Raw genomic sequence first — 15,573 nt, forward strand, 5'->3', positions numbered from 1 at the left:
GAAAGAAGAAAATACCCATATATATATGTAAACAAATAAAATTCAAATAGAGGAACATTTCTGACATTCTACAGCAGTGATACTCAATTTGTGGTCCAAAACAAAGGAACGAGTCTAATGAAACTTTTAAAATGGATTAAAACTTGGCCCGTTTCAAGAAAAGAAAAGGAGAGAGATGAGATAGATGAGAAAGAATGTTTTAGAGTCCTCGACTTAACCGGCTTTAGGACCCTGCGTCACGACTCAGAAGGGGCCAGTGGGCCATTGGCCGTTGCGGCGCTGTCCCAATGGGCACGGTGAGCACTCCTATTTACAAGAAATCGTCTCGTAACGTGGAATTGAAGGGGTTCCCTTCTCCGACAGTGATGACCACAATCTCTGTTTGAAGCGGGCGGAGGGGGGAGCACATGGTAACTTTAGTCTTTTTCAAATCTCCTACAAGCGACCACTACTGTCCGCTTGGCACGCGTAAAAGAAGAGTGGTTCCCCAACTAGATGGGTTGAGGGAGACGCGTGAAAGCGCTATGCAGTCGCACCGAATGCAACTCTGAGGTGTGATTTTTTTCCTTTTGAACCACTTTTAAAGGAAGACGCGTTCATCGTGAATTCACAGTTTCCTATGGATATTTGATTTCGCCTTAACGCCTCAGCCAAGCTTGCGAAGTTTACACCTTGCGCCCCCCACTCAACGTTAGGACCGCGTCTGAGTTCGGATGTTTATCAAGCAACCTTCTGATATGTCTGAGAATAAAAAGCACAGACTCGCGTGTCAAGACACTAAAGTCTGACGGATTAAACCCTCGGAGTCCGGGCTGGTATTAGCTGTGGTGCGGAGAACTGCGAGCCGAGCGCTCTAATGCGGTGGGGGTGTGCGCAATCCCGCAGGCTATACGTCTGTGCGTCCCGCTGATGATAACCTCAGCTGTTTTTAACTCTCCTCTTTTCATCCATATAGTTCAGACTCGTCGGATTTCCGCACGTCTACCTGCACCTTTATGCACTCTCGCTGTGCGTTTACCGTCATCCGGGAATAGATCCGTGCGATCCCTTCCGACTGAATAACGGATCTATTTTTGTGTCGAGACAGTTGAATGGATTTTCAGGTACACTTAGCTGAAACTGGGGAATTGGAACCATACGATTTTCAAAACATTGTTCGGGGCCACTTGGCTCGTGTGCCCAAGAAATGCGTCTCTCTGGCGACATTTAAATCGCTTCGGTTAATACTTTTCTGAGTCTGATTTTTATTTTATTTTTTTGAGATATTAAGACATTGGAGGATAAGATGAACCTGTGCATCGTCAGTCTTCTCCTCACTCTGGATTTAGCCACCGTGGCACTCAGTTTGTCCACATGCAGCACGCTGGACATGGATCAGTTCAAAAAGAAGCGTATCGAGGCCATCCGAGGGCAGATCCTGAGCAAGCTGAAGCTTAGCAGCCCACCGGAGGACTTCCCCGATCCGGAGGAGGTGTCTCGGGACATTGTCGCCATTTACAACAGCACCCGCGACCTGCTGCAAGAGAAGGCGAACGAACGGGCGGCGACGTGTGAGCGGCAGCGGAGCGAGGAGGAGTATTACGCCAAGGAAGTGCATAAGATCGACATGCAGCCATTCTACCCCTCAGAAAGTAAGTGTGTCTGTGTTTGAGGATATGTGTATGTGTGTGCATACATTTGCAGGCCCTCTGCGGCCCCCACTGAGTTGCGTTGGTATGTGGTCGCGTGTGTTTGTGATAGTTTTGGAAAATCCATCCCATCGTGCTGGGCTGGATGCAAGGGAAAACAGACAAAATCGGGGAGTTGTGACTGAGCTGCAGTTCTTTTATATCAGCAACGCCTCCTCCTCTCTAACACATGAAATAAATCCTGGTGCAGTCTGTTCACTACTAAGACCATTACATCCGTCAACTTTACCATCACCAGCAGAAACACTTAGAGCTAGGATCTGTAGCTGCGGCTTTGTTACTCCTTTAGTGTTCACTTTCATTTCTCCTCTAGTGGTATCCCTTTATATATCGTTTTCGGTTTTGTTCACTCATGTTTAAAATCAGCTGTCTCTGAGATTCTTTGCCTCTCCTCCACTCATTGGAACTACTTTCCACTACAATTTTAACTCGTGTTAAAACCCCCCAAAACAAAACAAAAACCTGTGGGTAGATTATCCAGAGTAATAGGGACCCTGTTAATGAAAGTACTGTCTTTGTAATTTGGAGAATTAACCCTTTAAAGCACATTTATTCCCAAATTCCAACCCCAAAACTCTCACTCATCTGAAAATATCCTACGTAATATCACCACATGTATGTATGTATGTATGTATATATATATATATATATATACATATGTATATGTAGGCCTACATATATATGTATATTTATATACACACACACGTGTGTGTGTGTGTGTGTGTGTGTGTGTGTGGCCTAATAATAAAAAAGAAAAAAGTCCCAGATTTAATAATCTGTCATTCTGTTAATACTTGTACTTGAAGAATATATTTAGTTACACTCCACCACTGTTAACATAAATACATATATTTGACTATTTTTCCAAATCTAGTCAATAAATGTGTAATGATAGAAGATGTAAAGCTCTGTCTGCCTCGTTGCTTTCCTCTATGGGTAAACTTCATATTGTTAAAAGAGCTCATTTTGGGCAGAGTAGGATTTGAACACGAGCACATCGTGTCACAGCCAAAGTGATCATTCTGATTCTTTTCTGTCTTTCCTTTAATGTGAAAGCAGCAGCAGGTTGGTGCTGACATCAGAAGATAAGATAAGATAAGATAAGATACACCTTTATTGATCCCACAATTGAGAAATTCCAGTGTTACAGCAGTCAAGGAGAAAGAGTCAGATTAAAAATTTCAAAATTTAAACTTAAAAAATGAAAACTTAAAAACTAGCCATGCAAAATAAAGTACAAAAATACAAGAAACGGTGATAATAATAATAATAATAATAATAATAATAATAATGAGAAGTGGATAATAATGAGCAGTGAATAAAAATGAGCAGTGGATTAAAGAGAGCATATCTAGTGCAAGTGATTGTATGTGCAAAAACAGCAAACAGCAACAAGGGGGACAGTAAGTTTATAATGGTGTTTATAAAGTGTCCGTACTGTCCATAAAGTGTCCATGGTGCAGATTACTGTGAGCAGTGCTGGTTATGTAGTCTGACAGCAGCAGGCAGGAAGGACCTGCGATAGCGTTCCTTCACACACTTTGGGTGAATCAGTCTACCGCTGAAGGAGCTCTCCAGAGCTTTTATCTCCTCCTGCATGGAGTGGGAGTCATTAGTCCTCAAGAGTGGAGCCAAGCTGTCATCCTACTTTCTCCCACCACCTGCATAGAGTCCAGAGAGCATCCCAGGACAGAGCTGGCCTTCTTGATCCGCTTGTCCAGTCTCTTCCTATCTGTAGCCGAGATGTTGCTGCCCCAGCAGACCACTCCGTAAAAGATGGCTGATTCAACCACAGTGTCAAAGAAGGTCTTCAGGAGCACCCCCTGCACTCCAAAAGACGTGAGCCGCCTCAGCAGGTAGAGTCTGCTTTGGCCTTTCCTGTATAGTGCTGTTATGTGATTAGTCCAGACCAGTTTATTGCTAAGATGAACACCCAGGTACTTATAAGATGTCACCATCTCAATGTCGTTTCCTTGGATGTTCACCGGTGTTTGGGGGAGGAGTCTGTGCCTGCAGAAATCCACCATCAGCTCTTTGGTTTTACCCGCGTTGATCTGAAGGTGGTTCCTCAGGCACGAGTCCACAAAGTCCTGGTTCAGTTCTCTGTACTCCCTGTCGTCTCCATTTGTGATGAGGCCGATCATGGCAGAGTCGTCGGAGAACTTCTGCAGATGACAGGTGGAGGTGTCATATGAAAAGTCTGCAGTTTAGAGGGTGAAGAGGAACGGCGCCAGCACCGTCCCCTGCGGGGCCCTAGTACTGCAGACAACCAAGTTGGATACACAATCCTGGGTCCTGACATACTGCGGCTGGTCCGTGAGGTAGTCCAGGATCCAGGATGTGGGGTGATTAGCCACCCCTGTGTGCTCCAGTTTGTCCCTCAGAAGTGCAGGCTGTATGGTGTTGAAAGTGCAGGCTGTATGGTGTTGAAAGCGCTGGAGAAATCAAAGAACATGATTCTCACAGAGCTTCCAGGTGAGAAAGAGCTCTGTGTAGGAGGAAGATGACGGCGTCGTCCACCCCAATGCCAGGCCGGTAGGCAAACTGCAGCGGGTCCATTGAGGGGCCTACTACGGGGCGGAGACAGGACCAGGTGCTCCAGAGTCTTCATGAGGTGTTAATGCCATCGGTCTGAAGCTGCTGAAGTCCTTGGGGTGCGGAGTCTTGGGCACAGGTACCATGCAGGATGTCTTCCACAGCTGTGGTACTCTCCCCAGCCCCAGGCTCAGGTTGAAGATGGTTTCAACTATCCCGCACAGTTGGTCTGCGCAGGACTTCAGGAGCTGTTGATGCCGTCTGGACCCGCAGCCTTCCTCGTCTTTATCCTCCTCAGCTGATCTCTCACCTGACAGGTGAAGGTGAGGATATGGGGGGGTTGCAGCCGTGGTGTCTGGGCCAGGGGAGGGGCAGACTGATCAAATCTATTGAAGAACAGATTCAGATCATTCACCCACTGCTGGTCGCCTCTGGCCTGGGAGTCTGGTTGTTTGTGTCCTGAGATGGTTTTCAGACCCCTCCTGACTCCGCTGACGTCGCTCTGCTGCAGCTGTTCCTCCATCTTCTTTTTATATCCTTCCTTTCCCCGCCTAATGTTTCTCCGTAGCTCCTTCTGCATGGCCTTCAGCTCCTCCTTGGTTCCAGAGTTAAAAAACTCTGCTTCTCCTTCAGGAGAGCTTTTATATCTGGAGTAATCCAGGGTTTGTTGTTGGAGTAGCAGCGTACAGTCATGGCGGGTACGGTGCTTTCCACACAGAAGTTTATGTAGTCCGTAATACATGATGTTAGACTGTCAATGTCCTCCCCATTGGAATCGCTGAGTACATCCCACACAGTGGTCTCGAAGCAGTCCCTCAGGGCCTCCTCGGCCCCTTCAGACCACCTCTTCACAGTGCGGGTGGTTGCTGGTTTCCTCTGCACCAGGGGTCTGTAGACAGGCAGAAGATGAACCAGGTTGTGATCAGTTTTGGTGTTGGCATAAAGTAAATCCAGTGTTTTATTGTCTCTGGTGTGGCAGGAAACATACTGGGTGAAGGTGGGCAGGGTGGTGAAAGGACAGGTGTGGTTGAAATCCCCAGAGATCAAAAGGAGGGCCTGAGGGTGCTGTGTTTGCAGCCTACTCATAACAGAGTGGAGAATGTCACAAGCAGACTCAGCTTTAGCTGACGGGGGGACATACACTGCTACCATAATGACATGAGAAAACTCCCTGGGTAGATAATATGATCTCATGCCAACAGCCAACAGCTCGATGTTCCCAGAGTTACACCATCTATCATTCAGAAACACAGCCAGCCCTCCTCCTTTCCTCTTACTGCTGTCCGCTGTCCTGTCATGTCTGATGAGCTGGAATCCGTCCAGCGCGGCCATTGTGTCCGATACTTCCGTGTTCAGCCATGTCTCTGTAAACACCAGCACGCTGCTCTGCCGGTACTCCCTCTGATGGCGAGTCAGCGCCGACAGCTCGTCCATCTTGTTGGGGAGCGGTTTTCCATTCCCCATGACAACAGACGGGAGGACGGGTTTGTACCATCTCCTCTGGTATCGGCGCTGCACTCTGGCGCGACATCCCCGTCTCCTTTTCCGCAGCTTGCGGGGAATATCGTGCCTCTCCTCGGGCCGTACCGTGGTGTGATGCAGCGCTAACAGCTGGTCCTGGGTGTAAACAATGGAGCCACGGCTGGGCGCTGGGTCCCCGCACATGATCATGTCCATGGAAAAATAGGAGAAAGACTGCTATGAAGAGAGCAGTCTTAATCTCCATACTAATACAAAACATGAGTGCTAACTAGCTAACTGAAAAAACTCCAAGTAAGAAAGTTAACCCTATGGGCACGAACGACGCATAGTGCGTCCAAATTCACACCTGTTCTTCTCTATGGATTTTCTCCGTAACCGTTCGTCAAAGCGAGAAGCCACGCATATCACTTGAAACAGCGGAATCGTAGCTTTCCAAGACCAAGCACTTGTCAGTAGTCCAATGTTTTCACAGCGAAAAAAAATGATAAAGTTACACTAAAATGATGTATAACAGAGCTTTCATACAGCTTTGCACACACATTACTCTTGGATGGATTACTCGCGAATGCAGGGTCGCACAGAAATGCCATGCATATCACATGAAAACGCAGGACCAGAGCTTTCCAGTGATACCACACACATCATTGCGCTGTCATCCCATCACGCTATAAATACAGATTTATTGTCTACAAAATAAAAACCTGACAAATTTCTTTACAATCTATTATACAGCTCTTGTTATCAGTCACTTCATATANTTTTGGACAGCTGTGAAGTGACAGAATGTCCCACCATCATGGTTCTTATATTGCCAGATTCCAGAGAGTCTACCCTCTTCATATATGGCAGAATATGTCATTTTCCAACTTGCTATGCTGAGATACATGTCAAAATGTAAAAATTTAGTCATACTGATTTGTTTTTTCATTGATATAAAAATTAATATAAAATACAGGCACATAGCAGGACATGGAATGATGGCAAATCTGGTTAGCCCAGATTGTCCTGAAAAAACAAAACAAAACAAGATATAGCATGTGTATGTAGCCTTTATAATGACTGTGATATGAGCTTTAAAGTAAAGGCAGTAAAAATACCCCAAAAAGGCCTAGGGCCCATAGGGTTAAATGAAAAAGAAATTGAAAGAAGCTCAGCGGTGAGCAGGAGCTGCTGTAACAGGCGACCGCACTGGGGGCGCCATCTTGCCAAGAAGGGTGGCATCATGTCAGTGATGACTAACAAAGACAAGTTGTTATTGTACTGAGTATGTGAGCAGTTAGGCACATGGCAATGATGAGTTAGGCAGTGATCCAAGATTTGTCCTTTAACCCCATTTAAGAGTGTTTACCCTGTCTTATCATGTGTCATCCTTGTGGAAAAATGATTAACTTAGCATTATACAATCACACAAACCAACCTCAACTCAGTTTACCCAACTGTTTATTTGCATAACTTTCACGGCTATTTACATCAGACATTTTAGCAGTCCCGAAAACTGGAGCATGTTTTTAGTTGCCACGTACAAACTTCTTCCTTTCTCCTTCTTGAGAGTGTAGGCATCATCAGCACTATGAAGTGTTTGCACTGACATGCAAGCTTCGTAGCTGTTTATGATTTCATCCACTGGGACTTCTCAGTGTAACTTCAGATCTTCTCCCAGTCAGTTTTCAGCACTGATCAGCTTACTTTTGAATTTAGCCCAAAATTTGCATCTGCTTGAATGCACCTTAAATGCTAGGTGCCACTTTCCATTAAAAAAAGGAAGATGACAAGACCAGCCACCAAGGCTTACTGTCACTGAGCAAATGTGTACGATAACCTTATAACATTACAACAACCTTCAATGTGCTCCTTTGATCATGGATAGCAGCGCTGGGCTACCCCATGATATAATTTGCCACATAAGGTTATCTTTAGTAGCTGTATGGATAGTCAACTTATGTAATGCTAATAGTAGGTTAGCAAGTTAATGTTACGTTAATTGCAGCTATTTCATTTTAATGAAATGACATAACCTAAATAAATGTGGATAAACATAATATGAATAAAACTTTAAAACATTGAATTGTCCATGAACATGATTCCTGCCTGAGTCACATAATCACTGTCTCCCCTATATGCATTTAGCAGCAGTGCTGTGCCACTGCTATAAAAATCTCCCCGTACAAAGGCAACTCACTCTTTCTACTTTAAGCAGCCAGAGTTTGGGACAAGCGGGAATTGTAAATTGAACACCCAAAGACAAGGGTGCTCTGATTGATCAGCCACTGATTATTATCAGGAGATATTTGTTTGAAATAGTTCAAAGGCCAATTAGACGAGCAGATCACATGATGCAAAACACTCCAGACAATTTCTCTATGCACCACTAAAATAGCTTCACTGTAGCTCACAATAAATATATTTACTTATATATTTATACTGCTATCCTGACGTCCTGTTAGGGGTGGGAATCACCAGAGGACCCATGATTATATATTATCACAATACTTAGGTCACAAAACTATACTACTACAATAATAAATGTATTGCAATATGAGTATTGTGATAAAATATATTGTGATATATTGCCACATATTGCAATTTATTACCTTTTTATCCAACTGCAAATTATTTTCCCAAAGGAAAACTTTGTCAACATCAGTTTTACCTCATAAGATTAGTCTGTTCATCTGACTTTAATCTTTTTTATTGCAGCAAAATGTGATGCAAAGCAGAAATGTTGCAACTGAACTGTTGGCAGATTTAACAGCCTCTGCAAGGCCAGATCAAGCATGTGAGCAAAACACTTCACATGCAGGTGTACTGCTAACTGAATGGCGACACCCATGTTAGAAGCATTGTCTGTTACAACCACAATCCATCATTCTTGTGCTGCATTTTGCAGGAGGTCTGCAATATTTGCTCCAGTGTGACTTTCATGTACTGCTCTAGTTTGGAGAACCTGAGACAGCAGTCACTAAACCTCTGTGAGATAATGTGCCGTTACAATTACATATGAATCCACTGAACTTGACGTCCAGACGTCACAAGTTAATGTCACCCTTCCTACTGTAATCAAAGATTCCTCAGCTTTATGCATTACTTCTCTGTAGAGCTTGGGTACGGCTGTGTCGGTGAAAAAATCTTCCAGAGTTGGATAGTAGTTTTGTCAAGGTATGTGTGTCCAGTGTTGGAATTTTTCGGCGGAGCGGGTTTGACATTAGCTTGGCCGTCAGCGGCTGGATGGTGGAGTGTGAGGTGAGCCCTCATGTTCGTCATATTCCATGAGTATTTTATTCTCATATGACACTTTTTGCAAATCGTGTGTCATATCCAAGTCAGCTTTTCCTTGCGTGTTAAAAAATCCAAAATAAGTCCAGACAGTCGACGTAAATGTTGACTGTGCATTTCTGATTGCTTTATCAGGTGCCTCCATAATTGTTTTGATAAATTCCCTGCTAGATCTGGCTGACTGAGACCTTTGCTGACCTCACAAGAAAAAAAAAAACCTAAGTACCATCTGGTGGACCAAAAAAGCAATTGTGATACACTCAGCTGTTTTATGACAGTGGTTACATTTAGCTTTGTTTTGTTCTGTATTGTCCCCACACGACTGACATGGCGTCTTTAATGTGGGGAGACAATTTGGCAATGTTTGGTTGTGTTGCAACCCCCTTAAAAACCTCTTGAACTATTCGGATACATTTTTGATGTAGATAATGTGTATCTGTGTACTATTTATTAATAGTCATCAACTGTTTTTACAGTAACCCAAAGTTAACAGTGTGGTTTCTTCAGCGTTCACTCAGGAGCAAATAACAACTTCTATACTTGAAAAAAATAATGATTTGACATTTATTGTAATGATTATTGATATCGACTGATATTATATTTTTTGCTGTGATAACATTTCTGGCCATATCACCCAGCCCTAAGTTTTCCTGTTACTATTTAACTACCACTTTGTATAAAGTAGGAAATATTGATGCGCGAAATATTTTCCAGCCATAATGCATGATTGAAAAACCTGACAGTTTGTGTATTTGAGGTGTGATGATATACTAAAAACAGTTCTTTCATGTATGAATCTCAAACAACATGCCATTTGCAGAGGAAGTCATGTTTGAGTAATAATCCTTTGAGCAGAAGGCATGGGTTCAGTTTTTCTGCTGACAGCTCCTGTGCTGAATCCACCAGCTTCAGTGGTGTTGTTCTGTAGCTGAACCTGACCTCTAACCTCCCATGTGGAGAGGATGAATTTCTCTTTCAGCAGATCAAAGAAACATCAGAGGAAAGGAATGGCTGTTGAAACAAAAATAATCATATTAAATGAAACTGCAGAGCCATTAATCCCAATATGGTATTCCCATTCACATCAGAAATGCGAGCACATGAACTGAAGCAAAAATAAATTAGCACATTTTGTATATCCTGAGGTGTATTTTGCATTAAATGTTATCCTTGGCTCTGCCTCTTGCATAAATACCCTAAATATGAATAGGTGTGGCCTGATGCCAAGTGCAGTCAGGAAAGCATTTACAGGTTATAAATAATACTGAGTCAACATGCAGGGAGGAAAGAGGCCAAAATTGATTCCCATTCACATGAAATGGTGACACTGGTCAGGTTCTCTCATCTGGAGACAGATGCTTACAGGAGAGAGATCAAGCAGTGAACTCTTCAGCTGACAGCTCTATTTATTAAGTCTCTTTCACTTGATGTGTGAGCTTGAGTTGCTGTGAAAGGGAATCTCTATAAAAATAAAAAAATAAAATAAAGAGAATAATGTGTGTGTGTGTGTGTGTGTGTGTGTGTGTGTGTGTGTGTGTGTAAGGATTAATAAGATTGGGTATTATTAGGCAATTACAAGTTACAATGTAAAACATATGTACACATATAGTTCATATTAAGTGATAATAATAATAATAACAATAATAATAATAAAATAAAATAAAAAACAACAATATTATATTATAGCAATAATGGTTCTGATCAGCATTCGCGCGTTTCTCTAGTATCATGGCAGAGTGTTACATATTGTGCAGCTAATTTTATAAATTGTGGCTCTTCTCCCAGACATACTTTTAACAGTTTATCACATTTTTTTCCCTGATATGATGGATCTGCTGCAGTTATCTGCTGTAGGAAAGCCACTCTCTCAGTTTGGTACAGGGGGCAGGAGAGGAGAAAATGGGCCTCAGTTTCTATTTCTCCTGAGGAACAGTGTTTACATACTCTTAATTCTCTGGGCTTCCATTCTTTCTTATGCCGACCTTTTTCAACCTGTAGTTGATGGTCAGTGAGTCGATACATTGTTAATGTGTGTCTCTGTTTGGGGTTTTTATGCTGACCAGATATTGTGCTGGAGAATATTCTCTATCCAGTAAGCGATAGCATTCTAATTTATTGATGGATTTAATTTCATTCTTCCAATTGTCAATGTAAGTAATTTTGTTCTCTTTGTCTATAGATGCCAGGTGAGTTTTGTAGAGATTTTGGAGGTCTTGGATTTTGAGGTGGCAGGTTTCTCTGGTGTTTTTCAGAGGGTCTGTCTGTGGATAGAGGCTGTTACTGAGAAAGGCTCTGTGGTGATAGGAATCAGGATCAGCTTGTGCTAAGTGAACCTGGAACTTAATTGACCTTTTGATTATGTGTAGAGAGAGAGGGAAGTGTCCCAGCTCTGCTCTACATGCATGGTTTGGACAGTTTCTGTGGACCTTGAGGATTTCCTTGCAGAATTGAAGATTAAATTTCTCTGTGGGTGTTGTGTCCCATGAGGTGTGCCTCTGGGTAATTAGAGGGCCCCACACTTCACTTCCATACATAAGTATGGGTTTGATTACACTGTTAAATAGTTTTAGCCAAACTGAAATTGGAGGATGGAATTTATAAAGTGAACTTTTGATGCTATAGTAGGCCCTGCGTGCCTTTTCTGTGAGGGAATTTACTTATGGTGAATTCAGGTAATGTGGGACAGTTTTTGGTAGATGCTCCGGTAGACTTATATAAAAACTATTTACTTGCTCCAATGATGTTTCATTAAATCATTTTAGGCCTTATTAACATTTTATGTTTGAATTCAGTGGGAATACAATCTTTTTTTAGAAGCTACACACCTTCAAACATAACATGACACCCTCTTTCGTTCGAGCAGCATGTTCAGGTAATGTGGGACAGTTTGTTTGGTTAAGTGGGACAGTCATTCTTAGATTTAAAAAACAGGCCTCTTCATTCATTGCCCCCTTCATCCTTTCCTCACTCCACATATTGTGTCTCATTCCTTTTCTTCTTCCCTGACTATTTCTTCGTCCATCTTCCCTCCTTTTTCCTTTCTTCCCTGTCGTTGCCTTTCTCTGTAATTGCCCTGACTCTCCTGGTGCCATTATCTGCAATAGATAGTATGCATTGTTTAACTCTATGTATGACACCCATTTTAATTAGTTTGAAAATCTTAAAGTCAAATAATGCAGGCTCTGTTTAGAAACACACACCTGAGGTTCGCCCCTCCCCCCTCCTCTGTGCCCGCTCTCAGTACTGCCTGTGTGTGTGTGTGTGTGTGTGTGTGTGTGCGCGCACGTGTGTGTGCGAGAGTCTTGCTAGGCATAAATTTATGAAACAGAAGATTAAAACACTATTTCTGAATATTTTCAAAGTGGTAACGTTGTGAAAACACTGATAAACACCCACAACTGTGACAGATTATGTTTAAATGTGCTCTGTATTTGTGTCGCGACAAAGCATTGACTGCTTGCTAGCTAACACGAGATAGCTATCAATGTTACCTATAGCTAGCTAAATGAAATGATGGAGTAGGCCTAGTTGTAGTTCTACAAAGGTTAAAACTTAGGAGGGTTAGGGTTAGGGCCAGTTTTATAGCATAAATAAAGCATAACACGCTGTCCCACTTTACCTGAACAATGCCGTCCCACATTATCTAACATGTTCAGCTAATGTGGGACAGTGACATAAATCATGTTTTCATAAAAACAAAGGATTATTTTACACTTTTTTCTCCTGTTTCTCAACCAGTGTTTAACCTACTTCATTATGAAACAGAAGTATAGGTTCTTACCTAATTTAAATTTCATTAAAAGCCTTAACATTGAAAAATTGAAACCCACTTGCCGCTGAACTTACCAAGCGTTTGTGCTGTGCAGACCTCCTGTGAAGATAGGCCACGCCCACTCTGATGATGTCAGACCAACCCAAACCATTGTTTAGTGGCAAGAAGTGTTGTAGCAACAATTCAAGATCAGTTCTGATCATTGTGTATTGATTTTGACCATATTAAATCATCACAATGCATAAACGTCCCACATTACCTGATGTCCCACATTACCTGAATTCACCATACTACTTTTTAGTTGATACTTTGTCAAAGCTGCCGGATGCACTGATGATGATGCCTAGATAATCATATTCCATTGTATCCTGAAGTGTGGTCCCTCTTACACTGAAAACATGCTTGGATTCCTGTAACCTGGCCTTTTTTTGGAATACCATGACTTTGGTTTTGCCAAGGTTGATATCTACCGCCCAGTTTTGACAGAAGGTCTCCAGCAGAGAGAGGCTCTGCTGTAGACCATGTTCTGCTGGGGACAGTAGAACCAGGTCATCTGCATACATGAGGAATTTAATTTCTTTGCCTTGTAGATCTCTCTCACACACACACACACACACACACACACACACTCACACACACACGTGCGCACACACACACACACACACACACACACACACACACACACACACACATCACACAGGGTATCGGCGTTATTTGGTTGGGTGCCAGGAATCCTCAGAGGCAGCAATGTGGGGCACAACAGCCCTGGAAGCTTGTCAGAAATGCTGGGCAGTCGAATGAGGAGGGTAAGGAGGGGTGAGGGAATGTGGAAGGGGTTGGAGACACTGTCCCAGGTCTCACAGTCATTTATTTAAACCCACTTTGCTGTAAGGCATTGTGTATACCCAGCCTGCCTACCAATGCATGGAAAATTCCAGCAGGAGAGAGTGTAAGTTAGTGGCTAATAACTTTTAAGGCCTTTCTGGAGATTTACCAGAGAAACTGGGGGTGTGGAGTTGGGTGTTTAAAAGGCAAGGAGGGTCTAATGACAAAATGGTTGCATCATAGGAAATGTAGAAACAAGCACTTTTTAAGATTGACTAAATCTGACTGAAAGTGAAGACATTTTGGCCACATTTGATTTAATCAAAGTTGTGAGTTCCTCAGCTTAATGGAAGTGTTACACTTAAGTGGGGTTTATACTTCTGCATAGAATCGACACCATATCTACGGCATAGGCTTTGTGTAGACATGTACCCTACACTTTAGCCTGTGCCCTAGTTTAACATGCACCTCTCCAGAACTGTAACTATGCATAGCGCAATACAAACCCCCTGTGTATTTTTCTAAGCTGAAAAACGTTTCCCTTAGTGGAATTGACACTTTTATTTACTTTTATTTCACAGATAAGAAATAGTAATTGTGAAGAAAATAAAGCCCCCACAAAATGGCATCTTAAAGGAATACTCCGACGATTTGGGAGTTATGCCCTTTCTCTATCATTTTCATATTGAGACAACATGATCCATATCTTAGTGCAAGGAACTCATCCCTGCCATGAAAGCTGCCAGAGAACGCGGCGATATAGCCTACATCTGATATGATAGGCTTATTGTCCATCCCCCCTCCCAAAAGCAAGGGATGGGAGCTAGAGCCTAGCTCTCTGTCTTCTTCAACTTCAGCTCCTATTTCAGCATCACCATGGACTGAACTGACCTACTGACAAGGAATCAACTCAGTATGAACTTACCTAAGGGCTTAATTTTCGCACACTTAAGTATCTGTTGTTTGAGAAACAAAATACATGAACTTGAAACACTTTTAAAAACAATGCTATTCATATTATGGCTATAATTGAAACACATCTAGATGGTTCATTTGATGACTCATTAATATTTATTAATGGTTTTTCTATATATCGTAGGGACATAAACAGTTTTGGTGGTGGCATAGCAATTTACATACAAGATCACCTGCCAGTACAACTACGATCTGATTTAATGAAGGATAATATTGAAGCTCTGTGGATACAAGTGCATTTACCTTTTACTAAGCTGATAGTTGTTGGCTGCTGCTATAGACCTCCTAACACTAATATGGAGTATCTGAATGATATTTGCACAATTGATTGACAGAGTGACTGATGAAAATAGAGAAATGTATCTGCTTGGTGATTTTAATGTGAATTGGCTTGCAGACAACTGCCACATGAAGAATAGATTGTTGTTAATTCTAGTACCTGCAATTTAACTCAGTTAGTGTCTAAGCCTACAAGAGTGGTTGTTAGTAAGGATGGTGTTCTATCTTCTTCGTGTATAGATCATATATATACTAATATGCCAGAAATTTGCTCCACAGTCATGTCCCTCCCAGTTGGATTCAGCGACCATAACCTCATTGCAATGTCCAGAAGAACCAAAGTTCCTAAAGCCAGAACAAAGATAATTAGTCCTAGGTCTTATAAGCATTTTAGTGAGAATGCATTCTTAGAAGATTTTAAAAAGGTTCAGTGGTCTAAGGTTTGTGAGGAATCTGACCCTGAGATAGCTTTGAAAATCTGTATGGAATACTTTGAGAATATAGTTAATAAACATGCACCAATCAGGAAGTTTACTGTAAGGTCTAAAGGTGCACCCTGGATGGATTTAATCAGTTTAATAAAAGAAAGAGACCAAGCAAAAAAGGTTTATATGACTTTGGGCTCAGGGAGCGAAAGAAAAGTATATTGCACACTACGAAATCAAGTAACTAAACTGAACCAATAGTAAAAGGCTGCGGAATGTGCTGAACAATATAATGGGTAGACATTCTAAGATGCATCCA

At 42.2% G+C, this 15,573-nt stretch overlaps 1 protein-coding gene across 4 annotated transcripts in view; it reads left to right on the forward strand.

Moving 5' to 3' along the window:
* The first annotated feature begins 280 nt into the window (after window positions 1-280).
* LOC126391239 (transforming growth factor beta-2 proprotein-like) overlaps window positions 281-15,573 on the forward strand; it is a 59,787-nt gene continuing 44,494 nt past the window's right edge. For 2 of the 4 annotated variants that reach the window (XM_050045870.1, XM_050045868.1), the window contains exon 1: window positions 281-1,631. In XM_050045870.1, coding sequence (XP_049901827.1) covers window positions 1,286-1,631 — 346 coding nt within the window. In that variant the 5' untranslated portion in view covers window positions 281-1,285. The remainder of the gene's footprint in view (window positions 1,632-15,573) is intronic. The other 2 variants (XM_050045871.1, XM_050045872.1) reach the window with 2 other exon arrangements.

Source organism: Epinephelus moara, chromosome 6 (assembly GCF_006386435.1).
Source record: "Epinephelus moara isolate mb chromosome 6, YSFRI_EMoa_1.0, whole genome shotgun sequence".
In the NCBI taxonomy this organism is placed as follows: domain Eukaryota; kingdom Metazoa; phylum Chordata; class Actinopteri; order Perciformes; family Serranidae; genus Epinephelus; species Epinephelus moara.